Source organism: Orbicella franksi, chromosome 14, assembly GCF_964199315.1.
Source record: "Orbicella franksi chromosome 14, jaOrbFran1.1, whole genome shotgun sequence".
Taxonomy (NCBI): Eukaryota; Metazoa; Cnidaria; class Anthozoa; order Scleractinia; family Merulinidae; genus Orbicella; species Orbicella franksi.
The window spans coordinates 2357-20000 of NC_138158.1; the positions used below are offsets into that span (position 1 = coordinate 2357).

Sequence of the window (17644 nt, forward strand, 5' to 3'; positions counted from 1 at the left end):
AAGAGGGAGGGAAATGGGGGGGGAGGGAGGAAGCCTTGAAGATGAGGTCCCATGAACTGCCACGCAAATAACACGCTAGCACCTGTAACGCTAAACACACTTCAGTCAAAGAGCACATGGGATCTGGCGCATGCCCATGTATGAAACGCCGCTGACTCCAGACAACACTGGCGCTCTTTGTTGTTAACTCCGTTAAATTGCATTTAACTGCATTTAACAACTGCATCGCAAAATGGAGGCTGGGTGCCTGTGATATCCAGGAGCTTCCACTATTGGCAGCCAGCTCCTAGATGGAGACTGCTCCCATGGCTGGCAAATCCTGGCAAGCCAGCCATGAGCCCCCACGCCAAGCCGGAGGACCTCCGAGCAGCGCGCTAGCCAGCTCGGAGAAGAGAGGGGCTCATGGATGGGGAGGCCAGAGCCCCGAGAAAAATGCCCAAATCCGTAGGCACCCAGTAACTGGCAAATTAGTGACAAAAACCATACCTGTTAGGCAAGTCGTTCAGCTACTGAAAGGATGGTTTCCACAGGTGTGCGCACATATAACAAGTAAGCATCACTCGACCAGCGACCCATTGTCTTAATGAGATGATCAGGAACACCTCTCTGGGCAGCAGTTGTAGCGGCTCCAATTCTAAAACTATGACCCGAGAACTTTCCAGGAATACCTGCTGCCTGTAGAGTGGTTTGAAGAAATGAGGAAAGCCGAGATCTAGAAAGAGGAGAGCCATCTTGGTGAATAAAGAGAGGTCCGGTGCCTGGCCCACGAAGATGAAGGTAGTTTGTTAATGCAGTCACAGGACAGAGAGGAAGGGAACCACGGCCAAGATAGATGAAACAACCCTGCCTGAAAGGATCAGTCTTTGCACACTTGATTAACACTCGAAAGCTTTGGGGATTGGTGGAGGAATCTACTTGAAGATCTGCCGCGGTCAAATGAACAGATGGATCAAAGGTACCATTTGTTGTAAATTCACCAGCTCTAAGAAACCCAAAGAAGCCAAGACAGCAGGCTGCCCATAGCATGACACTGTCAGGGTTGATAAAATCTAAAGACTTGTGCAAAACAGACATAAGGTCGGCTGTCACTGGTTGGCGCTGAGGGAGATTTGGGCCCTGATGACGTTTGATCCCTCGTAAGAGACGCTGAAGTTGAAGACGGTTGACAATTGGGTCTGGGAAGCCATAGTCAATGTGTAAAGAACGGACTGCAGACAAATATACTTTAATGGAAGAATGGTGAAGACGATCTGCTAAATGGGTACAGAAGCGCATCAGAGTTTGTTCACTGGCTGGTAAAAGAGGCTGACTTGGCTCGAAGGGAGTATCCTGACTACAAAACTCTAAGAACTGATGTTGAGCTGAAGCATAAACTTGGCGAGTAGAAGGTGCGAGGCCATTGGTCAAATAGAACTGGCATTTATCTGTCAAATTACGGGCAGCTGAGCCAGCAGCGTTAACGGAATTGGAGTCGCCCCAGGAGCTGCATGAGGAGCAAGATGATGGAAACGCTGAAAATCAAAACGAGATAAGGCATCAGCAATTGAGTTGTCTTTACCCGGCGTATGAGAGGCAGTAAAGGCAAAGGAATGTCGGGCTGCCACAAGTGACAAGTGACGGAGAAGAACCATCATGTTCGGATCCTTCGTGGTGCCCGAACGCAAAACACTAACGACTGCCATGTTGTCGGAGCAGAACTCAACTCGTTTAGAAGCCCATCGGTGGCCCCATAGGGAAGCTGCAATAACCACCGGAAACAACTCTTTGTAGGCAATTGCCAAGGGATGCTGAACCGCTGACCATTCACCCACAAACCATTCATGATCACAAATTGCACCATAACCCTGAGCACCAGCAGCATCTGAGGAAACGTAAAATTCAGGCAAGGTCGCCCACTGTGGGGAAAGCAGGAAACTGAGACCACCCCAAGAATGGAAAAATTCTCGCCACCAACGGAGGTCTAAGCGAAAGTCTTGATTGATCCTAATTGGGTGGCTATCACGTCGAAAGGCTGACAATAAATTGATCATGCGTCTCAAGAAGGTACGCCCCTGAGGAACTACTTTACATGCGTGTTGGAGATTGCCAATGAGAGATTCCAGCTCCTTCCGTGTGCAATGTTGTTTGAGGGACCAGGCTTCCAGAAGTGCAGCAATACGATCAAACTTATCCTGCGGCAAACGGGCCTGAAGAGAGAGAGAATCGAGCTCAATACCGAGCACAGTTAAACAAGTGGATGGCCCCTCCAATTTGTTCGGGTGAAGAGGAATACCCCACTTTTTAAATAGCTTTACACAAGTATCAATATTGTTCTGGCAAACAGGTGAGTTAGGAGGGCCCAATGTATGGAAGTCATCCAGGTAGTGTAAAAGAAAATTCACATTATAATTGTGTTTGAGGATCCACTCGAGTATATCTGCAATGGACGAGAAGATGAAAGGAGCAGAGCGTAGTCCAAATGGAAGCGCCATATCAATAAAATATTTCCCACGCCACTTCATACCAAGTAGGTAACGATCATCAGAATGGACAGGGACATTACGGTAAGCACTTTCCACATCGAACTTTGCCAACAGCGTTCCTCTGCCGTGAAGCATGATCCCATCGATGATATCATCAACCTTCATGTACTGCACTGAAAAGGGTTCTTTTGGAATGCCATCATTGACACTATGGCCTAAAGGACTAGACAGATCCAAGATAAGCCGCCATTTTCCAGGCTGGTACTTCTTCGGGATAATTCCAAAGCGACTCACATGGAGGTTTGGGATAGGGGCTATAGCAAAGGGGCCAGCTACACGGCCTTTGTCGAGTTCCGTGCGGAGATACTGGTCGATGACTGAAGGCTGAAGGGATGCTGAAGGCATGTTTTTATTCTCCGATTTTAAAGATACCGCCCAAGGGTCAAAACCCAGCTGAAAACCATTTGTGAGACCTGAAATCACGTACTCCACTTGCGTTTGGTCGGGGTAAGAACACAGTTCATGCCGAAGTTCCTCCGCGTCTATGGGGGTTACTCTGGATGGGGGGACCAGGTCTTGCTGCGGGGCGCTCAAAATGGACAAAGAACACGAGGGCAAAGCATGGTGTGCCACTTCGGAGGGCATGTCATTACCAAAAGCATCTTGTGGTGCAGGAACAACAACATTAACAGGAACAGGAATCAAAAAATTTGAAAAGGAAACTGAACAAGATGAATGTACGCTATTTACATATGGTTTGGATCCCACTTCAACGCCGCAGACGTTTGCTTTGGGATGGGGGAGTTGACTGGGAGCGCCGGTAGGAAGAGGTTGAGGCCCGAAATGGACAGTTGACACGTGGATGATCACCTTCACATTTCTCACAGCGATGGAGGTACCGGCATTGACCAAAGGTCCAGCGACAAGTGCCATCATTCCAAGATCGGCAAAAGGTGGATGAACCGGCTATCGAAATTGAAGCTGAAGACGAAGTGGTTGGCTGCTGGCTTGACTGGGGAAGAGGTGACGAAAGAGTATGGAAGTTGTACAAATCATGGTTCATGTGAGACCAGTCCACCAAACCTGCAGCAGCTGCGTCCTTGCGGAATGCAACATCGTAATGGAGCCAAGCCTTCCCAGGGAACTGGCGCGACGTCTTGAGAATTAGCAGCTTGTATTGTGTCATGTCCTGCCATCTGGAAGAATGAGCACAGCAGAAGATCCACGAGTACACAGTGAAAGCTTCAACCCATGTCACGATATCAGTGATCTCTTGCACCCTTTTCTTGGAAGAACTCACGAGAAGTTTGCCATCAAGGTACGTTTGGGGCTCTGTCTCCTGGGCTTTCAAGTTCTCTGCTAGCAAGTCAGCAAGATCCACAAATTGGCCAGACCTAATTTTTGTCACCAGCTTCTCCGGGATAGGGGAATAACCGGGGCCAACAACAAACGGCCTATTCAGGGATGTTGAGGTAGAGGCGATGGAGGAATTAGAACCAAAGGAGACCAATGGCGTGAAAGACTGGTTGGAAGATGGCAATCCATTCGCAGCACCACGAGAACCAAACAACGATGGCGAAGATAAAGAAGAATTGCCTAACGTGCAGTATGTTGAAATAAAGGGAGGAACGACCAAATTACCTGAGGACTGGCCTGCAGAAGAAGGCAGTGGTTGGTTAATGACAACAGAACCGGATGACGTCGTGCCCGACGCCGCGTTTCCCGCTGTCGAAGAACTCGATGAGTGACTTTGCAAAGCCGCCAAAATGCGAGGTAACGTATCCCCCAAGGCTTGTGAAAACGCTTGACTGAGGTCCTGTTGAGAGAGGACGAAGGAGGGCGGAGTGGACACCGGAGTCGAAGAAATGGGAGGACGTACGACCGAAGAGGGAGAATCGGCTGAAGAAGAAGGCTGACTTGAATCCAACATGGCGGCCACACTGTTGTTTGTTGCACGACGATGTGCCATACCAAACGAAAGAAACAACGGCAAGATTCGAAAAACGACGAACGAAGAACAAATAATGCACACGCTACTCCGGGAGGAAGCCTTGAAGATGAGGTCCCATGAACTGCCACGCAAATAACACGCTAGCACCTGTAACGCTAAACACACTTCAGTCAAAGAGCACATGGGATCTGGCGCATGCCCATGTATGAAACGCCGCTGACTCCAGACAACACTGGCGCTCTTTGTTGTTAACTCCGTTAAATTGCATTTAACTGCATTATATTATAAGGGTAGGAAATTCACAAATTGATGCATATGAAAGGGCAAGGAAATCTGTCATTTAGGTATCTAAAAGGGACTTGAGTTAAAATACAAACATAAGACAAACCTTATGGCTGTATCATTAAATTTATTAAGCACTACATCATTAACTTCATTTCAAGGGTTTAGAAAAGGGATCAGTGTTCTTAAGGTATCAGTATTCCCCAAATGACCATCATTCATTAGTGCCACTTTACGGTTGGATGTTTCACACAAACCCCAGTAAAGTATATATTTTCTGAAAACTTAAGAATTGTAGATTACGGAGGCATATTCATTAATTAAAAATAAAAAAGTTAAGGTTTTCTGAATATAGCGCCCTATTTCCCAAAGTACAGAGGTTCACTAATCAAGTTTGTTTTCGCTTGGATTTGAGTGGGAGGACGCAATCAACATGGCTTTGTCTTCTTGACACCTTTCTCTACAAAATGGTGTCAGGAAATTTTGATTACTTGTCTGGTTTGTTTTTGACACATAGTTTAACTTTGAGTATTGATAAAACATGCATTCTCTTCACTAAAATAGTCATAACTTTGAAAGAAGCAAAAAATAAAAATTCCCCAACAAGGTTTTTTTGCCTGATTACCAGGCAACATTCTCTCCAAATTTCAACAAAAAACGTTGAAAACTCGCTGGAAAAGAACTCAAAATGTGCGCTTCACTCACTGAAATTTTTGTTTCAAGATACCAAGGAAAATATACTTTGGGGCATTCTTCCGGTTTAATGAGATAATTACACAAAACGTGTCCAAATAATGACACGTTAATCGACCAAGTGAAGGCTCATTTTACTTTAACAACAGAGCTTGTATCAATTAAGAAGGAGTCTCAAATGTTGCATCTGGCAGGAAATATCCTTGTGCAAGATCTGAATTTCACTACTCATGTGCCCAGGTTAGTAAGAAATAATTTTCGCTTCTGTTTCTTCCTTTCAATTTTTAAAACGCTTTGGCTTAGAGATGCAGTAGACAACGAGAGAGCCTGCTCAGCTTGTAAACAACGTGAAGGAAACCCATGAGATACCAATTAAGTTGAAATGTTAGTTACTGTTACTGCTTTGAACAGGAAAAGTGCCAAGGAGGTAATGCTTAGAAAATGTCAAACGTCTTCCTCGTCCAGTGTAGGCAACTTCTCCTGCTCGAAGCAGGAACCTTTGTTGCTAGCAGCTAATCTGATCAAATGCTTTTGAAACCTTACCCCCGACTTTTTCCTCTTTGGTGCTTTCTTTGAACTTGCAAATGGACAAGAACTTTTGCATTTCTTCGATGACATATTTAAGTTTAAGTCAACAATCGACAAAAGGAGAACAACCAGACCAGCTCGTCAACTATACCAAACACAAACGTTTGGTAATTGTAAATATGCGGCAATTTGTCACACAGTGTTTAATGGAAGTATTTCTAGTGACGGCCCATTGACAGCTATTAATTAGAGATAATTGATGCAACAAAACGTTTTTATTTGTAACTTTGCATAGAATCAATCTTTTTTCATAGATTTTTTTTAAAATGAAAGATCGTAATAAGATCTATCTGAAAAAGCAAAAAAAAATTTCTTTGAGAAATGGTCAATTTTGGGGTATACTGATACCTTAAGTAGGTATGTAAAGATGGGTACATGAGAGTGGTACCTTTGCTGTCAAAATGGAACCCAAAGGAGTAGGGATTTGCACCTCCAGACGGAATCTTCCCGTATAAATCTTTCTAGAGTAGCTCCTCGGGGGGGGGGGCACCATATACTGAACTCGAACTAACCAATAGTAGTGTGCATAAGTCCCTTAACATTTCACGAATAACACCAACATATAGTCTTGTATTTAAGGAGAGCCGAACAGTATTAAATCAGTACAAGAACTGCACTTGACTACCAGTTACTCATCTCAAATATATAATCCCTCAACAGGGAATAGTACTGGTATATGTAAATTTAAATGTAGGCTAGGACAAATTCAAGAATACAAAGAGTTTTTCCAGTAAACTGTGTATATCGTACACATACATTTAAAAAAACAAAAGACCCATGTCCAGGACACATGGTGCTATGGATTAAAACGCCTGCTTTTTTATCTTGTTGACTACAGCTTCTCGCGGTAACTTGTTCACAAAAAGTTTTACAGAAATTCTGCAGCTATCTACATGTGCAAAATTATTTGAGCTTACAAGCTGAAGGCTCATACATACATACTTACATACATTCTTTATTCAAGACGCAAAGTTACAAAAGTATACATATAAAAACAAAAGATAGAAAAGAAAAGGCGTCTTGAAAAGGAAGTTATGAGGTAAACCCTATGTAAAAACTCCCTAAAATAATACGAGAAATACAGAAAATATATAAAAACAAGGATCCTTAATTAACCATTCAGATACAATTTGAGCTTGGATCGGAATAGCTGGAAGCTATCAGCTTCCACTAAGTCTCTTGGTAAATTATTCCATTGCTTAACTATTCTAATAAAAAAGAATGTTTGTAACAATTGAGTTTGGCAGGTTTGATATAAAGTTTGTACGATTGATTAACTCTCGTACACTTAGTTGTGGCGAATTCGAAAAAGTCTTCAAATTTCAGATGATAAAAACCAAAAACAATCTTATAACACTCAACTAAATATAAACTCAAGATAATCTCACCTTTTTGAGCTGCACAGGAGTAGGGCCACTGAATCTCAGAGCCCGTGGATTTGGCTTCAGTTGGGGTTTCGCATAAATACGTGCACGAAGTTCGTTCTCGTCAATCCCTGGCAGAGAAAACGCATCGGATCTCGGATTGTTTACCGGTTTCCTGCTGCCGTTCGCCAAAGTGCTTGCACCGTTTTGAGACATTTTGTTGTTAAATATAGCTTCTTTGTGACAGTGGAATCCTATCCTTAGAAGCTTATATCACCTGTTATCTGGTGTGTCTCTAAGAAGATCTTCTGAAGAAACATAAACGGACTAATTACACGAGAAACCTTCTTCAGGCTGTTCGGGGTTTTTCAATTTTGTCCGCCATTTTACATCTGAACAAAGTTGCTACGTAACGAGATTGTCAACTGTTCGAGCCTCGATGTCATGTAAAAACTAATAAAAAATGAGAAAAGACTGAAACCTGGACGAAAGGGAGTGAAAAAGCACTAACACCATCGTAAATGACTTCTGTTAGTGATTTATACTACTTTGTCTTACTTTTGCGTAAATTAAAGAGACGTTGAAAGATAATATTTGACACGCTTCAATGGCGTATCAGTTACATGCATGACTGGTGTGTAAGTCTAACCCGTAAGTATTGGGGGTGGCGAATGCTAAATGCGAGACTTTGCGAGACGACGAGATTAGCGTTTTTCTTTGCGAACCTGAGACTTCAAAGTGTTTTAAATGCGAACTCAAGACGTTCAGGTTCTAAGATGTTGTGATGTCATTTAACTTCAATAAAAAAAAAATAATAATAAACAAATCGGTACTTCGCGACTGCAAGACGCACATAACCGCTAAAAAACGAGACTGCGAGACCCGTAAAATTCGGCAAAAATTTTGCGAGACCCATGATTTTTGAAGGACCATTCCCACCCCTAGTATTTGAAGTCCAAATTTTTATACGTCTAAAACTCGGTTTGATCAGACAAAAAATTGATGGCCTGCAACCTTTACCCTTGGAGTCATTCCTTTGGAGAAAAGAAATAAATTTTCTTTGACACTTAAGTCGCGTCAATCCTAATACTTGAAAACTATCTGTTAACACTGGCTGGGGAATGAAACTCAGTCAATGTAAAAAGCTTGAATTTCTGCCTTCGCCTCTGAACAACACTTCAATTTGATAAATCTTCAAATCGATCATTGTAATCCTAAAATATGTTATTGTTTGTTTTAGAAACGATATTCGTAAAGAACCTTGTTAAGTAGACCCATAAAAACAAAATTAATAAGTCTCTTCATAAGCTTTCCGGAGTTTTGTCATGTTTAGTGATCGCAAATTTTTAAGGCCACAAAGCGAGTGAAGTATTTTAGTTTTCACGTTATCTCATCGAAAAAAGTCACCACAGTTCACTGCGTTGATTATTTAACGCGTAGAGGGCGGTATTACCAAATGCCTTTGGTGTAAGAATTTACAGAACTCAGCCAGGCAAATCGACGAACAATAGTGATTCAGTGGGTTAATGAAGGGAACGGGAATTCTTTTTCGGCTACATAATTACTACCATGGGCGTTTGATTTCCAAAATTCTTCATTCTTCTCTATAGCTGAGAGTTGAAGCTACTCATTATTATACTTTCCAGGACCATTTTGTGATCAACAAAACTGAGAGAAAGACGCATCCCGCAATGCTAATATCGGCAAATAATTGAAGGTCGAAAGATCTGGAAAGGCGACTTACTCAACGTGATGTCCATGGTTTCCGATGACCCCGGAATTGTTCTTCTGGATTTGTTTTTCTAGTTGAGTAAATCGGTCTAAAAACATGGATCAAAATATATAGAAACGTTCATCTCACCGAGATCTATGAAGTAATATGGCCTGGCCGATGATGGATTTCACAAGAGCAATAGGCCAAAGGAAAGATGGACAAATAAAAACTGACACCTTTCTCGATTCGCTTGTGAGACAGATGTCAGTTTACACGGTGGCTACCATAGGTTTATTTCTTATCTTAAAGGAATACTTGATCGGTAAGTACATGTATATATCTGTGCATTCCACGATGTTATAGTTTCGCTCATTTCGTGCGGTTTAGCTTGACGTTTGGCATATTAGCTCTGTCAAAGGATTTTTCTCCTCCGTTTTACTCTAAAGCTCAAAACATTGAAATCTCCTCGCCAGTTGCTGTACATTTCTTTGATATTTGATCTGAGAATTTCAGTCTTCGAGTATATTAAGCTAGGAAAGACGATGAATTACTGGTAAATATTAGCCTGAATTCCAGCCGTCTCTCTATAAGCACCCAGAGGAAACGGCTAAAATTAGCCTAGTTATCTTTTCAAGTACAAAAACATTCACGTGGTCGCCTAAAATTTATAATAAATTTCAAAAGATAGCTCGGGTTTACAAGCAAAATTTCACAGGTAGGGTAACCCTACAACCTGGGACAACTTAATACGCGGTTACACTCAAAGGGTCTGGAAACAAGTGGAAAGTTAACCCAGGTAGGTTAACCCTACCTGGAGTGTTTGCAAGGGAAACTGTTAACCCGCCTGCCAGGGTGACCCTAGCACGCAGATAGGATAACCCACCTACCCGGTAACCCTGGCTGCCTTCTAAAATCGACGAAGAAAAAAAGGAGGAAATGTGTGAGTGCTAGGGTAACCCGCTTGCTAAGGTAGCTCTCTCTCCTTGTAACCAGGCCTTAAGTTAAAAACCACACTCGGAATTCTTCTTTATTCTCTATAAGCATATTTACCACTGAAACTGAAACTTAAAATAAATTTAACTGGTCTGGTTTTCATTTCGAAGGTTCGTTTATCGTCTGCCAGCCAATCAACAGGGGCGTCAAAGTAAACCTGTCCTACGATCAATCACAAGCAGATTACGATAAGGCTTACTGCTCCATGTCCATGACAGATTTTGCAGAAAATCTCATTGTTGCAACAGGAAGTGAGCCCAACACAATCCCCGGAGTGACTATCATGGGGATCAAGTCAGGGGAAGGACGAGTCATCTATCAGAAACTTCTCCCATTTGCGTTCGTCATTCAAGCTGCGCTCTGCTGTATTCCAACAATTTTGTGGAATATCTGGGCTTCTGAAATACTTCGTGCTTCTGTTAGACTTATTATGGATATCTCAAGGAAGATCTCTCCTGCAGTGGACAGCTCAAGCCACGGATTAACCAGAAAGAACCAAAGTTATGAAATCTTTTTCGAGGATCTAAGCAGTCAAGTTGACTTTTGGGGAGAAAGGAAATTTATTGTCGGAGTTTACACTACAAGGTTAATGCTAAACCTAGGCATCTTCATTCTTATTGTTTGTTTTTATTTGACATACCCCATTCTCAATTATTATAGCCTGCAAGGGTTGTTCATATGTCACGTGCACAAGCAAACCTTGGTCACGTGCGCTTTTCCGGGTATTGACTTGTTCAAGTTAGTATGGATCGTGAATATCGTTCTTGTGGACGTTTCGATTGTCATCGTTGTTCTTCAACTGATTAACGTTGTTTTCTGTATGCCACGTAAGAAAACGTTTTTCTCATGGTACTTAGGAGTGGAAGAAAGAAAAAAAATTCGAATATCCAATGATTCTCATTTGATCTCGTACTTTTGTTACGAAAACGTTGGTGCTATGTGTCCTCGAATTGTGTCTAACTCGCTTAGTCAAAGAAAGCCATTGTATTCTCCGCTTATCTCATTCGGGAGTTCGGAGGAGGAGTTGCGTTCCTCTAACTCAAGTTCATCTATTTCATACAATACAGCGCCTCAGCTATTCAAACGAGAAATCACTGAAGGAGAACAGGGATGAAGCAATTCAGAAATAAGGAAACAGATCCGAAACAGTTCTCTGTGATAAAACAAAAGCTCACGGAGGTCCAGGAACAAAAGCGTTTTACTCTCTCCTCTGCTGAATCTGTTAGAGCAAAATAGGATAGAAACTACATCAGAATGTATGTTTTGGGAATTTAAGACTTAAATACATTAACAAAAGTTAGGAGATATAACCGAACATAATGTCAGGAAGTACTGAAATACAACCGTTGAAAAGCCATAATAAATTTCGAGGATCCATCTACACTACGAAGATATACGCATGTTAGTCGCAAACGTCAAGCTGCAATGGGAGGATGTTTTTTCAGTTTTAAAACGCGGCCATTTCCTATTGTCAACCTTGAGACAATCCCCTCCATCGACTAGACAAGAGCTACTTCTAGTTTCCTTGTTACTTGTTCTTAACTTCTTATTCCCAAACACCTTGCAAAAAATCCCTAGATCTATGGATAACACAAATTTTGAAGTTTGTAAAAGTACAGCAACCTTAATAAACATGTCAAAATTTTAAATATTCGGTATTGGGTGTGGGCTTTCAAGTTGAAGGTTATTTAACTTCGTTTACACACACCCTGTCACCGTCTACTCTAAACAATCCACAAATAGACAAGAACTTCAGAAAGACAGATTTCACGGAGCACACTTCAATCACGCTGTTCACCAAAGTCAAGAGGTCGTTAACCAAAACACGTGTGTCATCGATTGGTACGAATTGAAAAGTGCAATCTATGTCCGTTAATTGGCCCGTTTCCCTGAGTTCTCTGGTGTTGACCATGGGAGGAGGAGGGAGGCTGAAATTCAGGCTACGGCTAGTTATCCAATTTTTAGAGAGAACATTGAAAAAGAGACTACTTTTAAGGATGTTTCTCTTGAGTTCAGTGACTTATGCCACGTCTAGTTCTAGTTATTCGCTCAGTTTACTCTTTTTTTGACCTTGTCGTTAGCTTCTCCCAGGCGGCAAAATCGGCCCTTACTTCTTGTCCATTATTGATAGCAAGCAAAACTCTTCAGCCGTTGTCCCAAACCGCGATTCAGCGAACGTTTGTACGTAAGCAGTAACTTAAAAAAACACTCACCATCAGGATTTCCATGACCGGCGCGGTGCGACGATACGATCGTTCGATGCACGTTTCCTTTCTTTTCATTTGGCGAGAGCGCACTACTTGACCTACAGGTTAATGCCTCCCGAATAATGGTCTGCTCACGCGTAATAACGTCTAAATGTAATTTGCTGCGACTCACTTGCTCCAAGTAATATTCTGCTCATGCGTAATTGTAACCACACTCTTGTATGAAAAATGGCAAATCGCTTCCCTCAGCTGTCAAAGAGAGATTCAAATGTGAAAACAAACTGGGTGATCTAATGATGAAACCATTATTGAACTCGGTTATCGCAAAATATCGTGATTTGTCAGTGTCTCGCATATCAATTATTTCCCCCAACTTCAGCAAATAATTATCTGCTAACCCCAGGCTTGGCAAATCATGATATTTTCCTCAACTTCTTTTTATTACAATTTCTCTCGCTTTGTTGTCTTTAATAACGGCCGTTTATGAAGAACACGACTTTGGCTTTCTACCAAAATGTATGTTCTGTCTGTTTCACTGATCTCATATGATTCCTTACTGTAACTCACATCTGTGAGAAAGTGAGGCATGTTGTAGCTAAATACCTCTGACAATTTTAATCCATCGCCCAGAATGCTATTGTCTTTTGTGACATGTACTTGCAGTGTCCAGTTTATCAACACGCGGCATAAAAATTTGCATGTCTAGAACTAGTCGGCTGTGATTGGTCAACAGATTTCAGCTGCTGTTAATCAAACGATTAGATGCATTAAAGCATAGTCCCCTCAACTAACTATGGATATAGGCAACAATAATGCACTAATTAAAGGCGCCCGGATGGAATCAGACTGTTTACTTTGGCCCCGTACACACTAATCCGCCACGAAAACGGAGTTTTTTCCAAAAAAGCTCTTCACACCCGAGGAATTTGGAAACGCCGGCTTTGCGTGTTATTCTAAACTTAAAACACTTTGGAGATGGAGCTTTTCGAAAAGGACTGCGTCACGAAAATTATGTGACTTCCCTGCCCGAGCTTTTCCTCAAATAAAATCGAAAGAGCTTGACGGAAGACTATGACCGTAGAAACAAAGTTGCTTTTCAAATTTCTGGGGCGTAATGTGAACGGGGCCTTATCATTGGAGACGCAGAATTTTTCACATGAGTTCGTTCACTGAACCATAATTGTCAACACTTTGTCCCACACCTTTCGCATTTTCATTACCGGGCAACGCCGCAACGCATTGACAAAAATACGTCTACAAAGTTGGTCCCCGCTAATTCGAACTCGGTTAATAATTCATATTCCGTATTATTCCTAACTAAAACCCATTTCTCTTAGATCTTCTCTTCAAGCATTTACTTTCAGTTATTCCCAAACTCCCGTGGTTTTGAACTAGTTTTCGTTTTCCCTAAAGAGTTCGAAATAATGGGGTTCAACTGCATACACTGTTAGACTTGGTCGTGTCTTTATCCTCTCTTAAGATAGAATATTTGAACTTCATGCACGTTATCTTATAGTACCCCATTTGTCATGGGTGCTCTTGCAGGGAAATAATGTAATCAATGCATATTGTTGAAATTATAAACAATTATTGGATGAGGTTTTTGTGATATCCAGAATAATCAAGGTCGAGGTAGGGGTTATCAGCCGAAGCCTAAGGCAGAGGCTGATAACCCTTACCAAGACCTGGATTATTCTGGATATCACGAAAACCGAATCTAATAATTGTTTTATTATACATTGAACGAAAAAAATGGAAGTCATGTTTTTGCTTCTTCACTGACAACACAAAGCGCGCGAACTTGATATGATTACCCGTGACCTTGAGTGTCTTTGACATGATTATTGTATAATCTGCAGAGATGAAGTCACAGGCGCGGATTTCGACAATTCACTGTGCGCTTTCGACCAATCAGAAAAGAGATAGTGAGCTCAATGTATAATAATTTGTATAATTTGCTAACTGTACAAGTGGTTACTACTATGGTAACCTTTTGTAAAGTTGTCTTCACTTAGTTCATACTACCACATTTCCTTAAGTCTTGTTTTTGTTAATCATTTCAATTCCATCACTATTTCATGAAAACTTAGTGAAGGTAATAAAGAAGCCCCATTGAAAAAGGACTGATTAATTTTTTTCTTTAAACTTCAAAATAGGAATTATCTTCAAACCTGTTTTCACCAGAAATCATCAAATTATGTGAAGACAGATTTCTTTCTTGTGTCATCAAGTTTATGTCTGGGATCTGCCAAATGTAATTGCAAGTGTCAGGACAATCATTACCACACAATTGCTGTACAAAATTCTGGTTAAATTTATCCAGAATATGGTAGTTTAATGTACGGTATTTGTGTTAATTAGGCTACTTGAAAATAGCAGAAGAGTAGAACACACCATAAAACGGTTAGCTTAAGTCTTATTCTTCATAGACCTTTGTGCACTGATTTGTATTGTCATGACGAGGACAAAACTTTCAGATACAATACTAGACGGTTATTTTAATTTGGCTTGCTTGATATATTATAGTAAAGGGGAAAACTTGTGATATAAATCATGTTAAAAACTATAGCTATTCGTTTATCTAAAACCAAATGGTGAGGTAATAAGTTGTGCTACCTTCATGGCTTAGCAACGTCGTGTTTCATTGTGTTTGCTTCCTCTATTCCAGTCTGGTCCTCTTTGCTTGAGGCGAGGAGAGGCTGGTTTCACGGTTGGTATACTCTTCGTAGTGCTTTTTGCTGTGGTTTTAAATAAAGATCATTTAAATTATTTCTTTGATTTTGTTGGTTGTATGCTATAAAATTAATTTAGTAGTAATATTGTGATAACCACATAATTTAATTGAGTGATGTTATAATTGGAACGTTGATATTTGCAAAGCTCTTTCAACAACTAGGAATAAAACTGTATATTGGTGTAAATAGCTGTAAAACAATTATTTTGAGCTGTTTTCCAAAACAATAACATGTGTTAATTCTATCCTTGGGCATGTGGTATATGTATTGAAGTTATACAAGTTTCTCTAGACTATTCAATCCACTCTTTCATTACTGCTTTAGGAGTGTTGTAACTTTTTTTGTCCATTCAAGTCTAGAGAGTATACAATTCTCTGGCTCCCTTAACAAAAAAAAATGTACCGGTAATACCTTTCCACATTTTGTATGTTGTATGCATTTTCGAATCCTTCTATATTCATTTGTAGCTTTGATATTATTGAAACAACTTGAGCAACCTCTGAGGCAAGCTCTGGAACTGGATTCTTCACAAAGTAGTGTATCTGGAAGACACAAAATGTTGGGATATAGCTGATAACACTTGATAAAATAAAAAGAAACTAAACAGAGTGTAATAAAATTGATATCATCTGCAGTGTTTGACATCTTAAGTGTTGGTGTTTCATTTCAGTTTTTCATAATGAACCAGTCAATTATCATTTAATGCTTCAAGGAATATGTGGCAAAAATTCAATAATCACATTTAACATTCCTGTGTTGTGTTTTGTGTAATGGAGCAAGTAGATAGCATAGGTGGGGTGGACCCAAGCTTCGTTGTTTAGATTTTAGTTCTTTTTGTTTTCTTTCTTTATTTTTCTCTTCTCTTTGGAAGGTTTGGGTGGGTATGTTATTAGTCACTGCTGACAACTCGTGTGCTTTTGGTTATTTTGTGCATTGGTAAAAGTTAATAACCAGATAAATTAATGTTATGGCACGCAATAAAGACACAAGACCATGTAGTGGGCGATAGTGGGCAGGGAATGTACTGGCAAGGCTCGGATAAAAGCCCACCAACCGGATAAAACCCACCGGATGGGGGGGGGGGGGTGGGGGGCCTCGGCACATGGCGCCATGCCAAGGGGGTGCCCCATGCCTGTACTACAAGGAGGACATTGTTGCTGGAATAATTACATGGGGCCAAGTTAACCCAGCCAAAGAACAAATGTCCCCTTCCTGACGGGGCTCCAGCACAAGGCTGAAGGGGCACTGCAGGCAGCAATTCCCTGCCCTTAAAATTTATTAAAAGTTATTTAGAGTTGCATGTTAATAACAAAAGTTAATAAGAATGAACTGAGGGCTTAGGAAGCCCTAACAACAGGAGAGAAACTTCTTTAACGTTTGAAGTCCTGGTAAATGCTAACTGGGACAAGATAAGAGGGTGGGTGGGAGGGGTTACACTTGAAACCAAGTAACAACTTGCAGGACTCAGAGAAGGGAGAAACTGATTACTTGCATGGCGTGCAACCCTTAACTAGTGCTTACCAAATATAGAAAGGCATGTGCCGTCGAAGACCGCAGAGATGAGTGTGGGCTCATCTAAACTAAGGTTGCTTGCCAATATTAACCTTTATTTTATGTTAAAATAACAATTCATGCTATGGTGCACAACAAAGACACAAGACCATGTAGTGGGCAATAGTGGGCAGGGAATGTACTGGCAAGGCTCAATAAAAGCCCACTGACCGGATAAAACCCACCGGATGGGGGGCCTTGGCACATGGCGCCATGTCGAGGGGGTGCCTCATGCCTGTACTGCAAGGAGGACATTGTTGCTGGAATAATTACATGGGGCCAAGTTAACCCAGCCAGAGAACAAATGTCCCCTTCCTGACGGGGCTCCCGCACAGGGCTGAAGGGGTGCCGCAGGCAGCAATTCCCCACCCACAAACATCGGGTATGACAAGAAAGTCTCCTGTGTGGGGCCCATAAACTAAGTAAAAAACCGGGCAGCCCAGGCCAGATCTCCACAGGAGGTGCAAGGGATTAGGTATGGAGAGACCTTGGTCCCAGTGGGGTGAGTGATAGCGAGGCCAGCCGCCTGTGGAGGGGTGGCCTGGGGGGCCCGTGTAGTAATAGGAATGAACCTGAGATTAATTGACAAAGTATGAACGCAACAATAAATATAGTTACAGAGAGACATCACAGTGTTCTCAATGTATCTAATGTAGTTATCAGTTAAGGCACGATGCCAAGTTCTTGGGTACTTGAAGAATAGCCTCTTTGTGGGTCTTGATATAAGTTTGATAAGCATTAGATTTCCACCTTCTGAGGACTTTGATAAGCCAGTCAGGAAGTCCAACTGCTCCCGCTGTTGTGGCTGTGCCAATACGAAAGCTGTGTGAAGCGAAGTTTGCACTGTCCAGGCCACAGGATGTGGAGTAGGGTACGCAGGTTGTTGGTAAGTGATGCACGGGTAAGGTTGCGCCCATCGGTGAATTTGAAGAGAGGCTGGGAGGTACTCTGTCCATATGTTTGAAGAAGACAGTCTTGAAGGGCGGTGACCACACAGATGTTAGAGTTTGACCTAGCTATAGTGAGTTTGGCTCTCTCACGGAAGGAGTCAGTTTTGGACTTCTTAATAGTAATTTCAAGGAAATTCGGATTGAAAATATTAGG

The 17644-nt window shown here is 41.6% G+C and overlaps 3 protein-coding genes across 4 annotated transcripts in view; 1 reads left to right on the plus strand and 2 right to left on the minus strand.

Annotated features, from left to right (window-relative positions):
* Positions 1 to 489: 489 nt before the first annotated feature.
* On the minus strand, positions 490 to 3107 carry LOC145468682 (uncharacterized). Its single transcript, XM_081452390.1, has 2 exons — positions 1559 to 3107; positions 490 to 1511 (listed from the first exon to the last, which is right to left on the minus strand). Exons 1-2 carry the CDS (start codon positions 3105 to 3107, stop codon positions 490 to 492), a joined length of 2571 nt encoding a protein of 856 aa, XP_081308516.1.
* Positions 3108 to 8577: 5470 nt separating this feature from the next.
* LOC145467806 (uncharacterized) lies at positions 8578 to 11161 on the plus strand. The gene is made up of 2 exons (XM_081451419.1): positions 8578 to 9376; positions 10158 to 11161. The coding sequence occupies exons 1-2, from the start codon at positions 9220 to 9222 to the stop codon at positions 11159 to 11161; spliced, it is 1161 nt and encodes a 386-aa protein (XP_081307545.1). The 5' UTR covers positions 8578 to 9219.
* Positions 11162 to 12416: 1255 nt separating this feature from the next.
* LOC145467802 (DNA repair protein RAD51 homolog A-like) overlaps positions 12417 to 17644 on the minus strand; it is a 19029-nt gene continuing 13801 nt past the window's right edge. Inside the window, exons 5-8 of one of the 2 annotated variants that reach the window (XM_081451392.1) lie at positions 15401 to 15531; positions 14871 to 14992; positions 14426 to 14499; positions 12417 to 12503 (exon numbers count right to left, since the gene is read on the minus strand). In XM_081451392.1, the coding sequence (XP_081307518.1) occupies positions 15516 to 15531 (16 nt within the window). In that variant the 3' untranslated portion in view covers positions 12417 to 12503; positions 14426 to 14499; positions 14871 to 14992; positions 15401 to 15515. The remainder of the gene's footprint in view (positions 12504 to 14425; positions 14500 to 14870; positions 14993 to 15400; positions 15532 to 17644) is intronic. The other variant, XM_081451393.1, reaches the window with a different exon arrangement.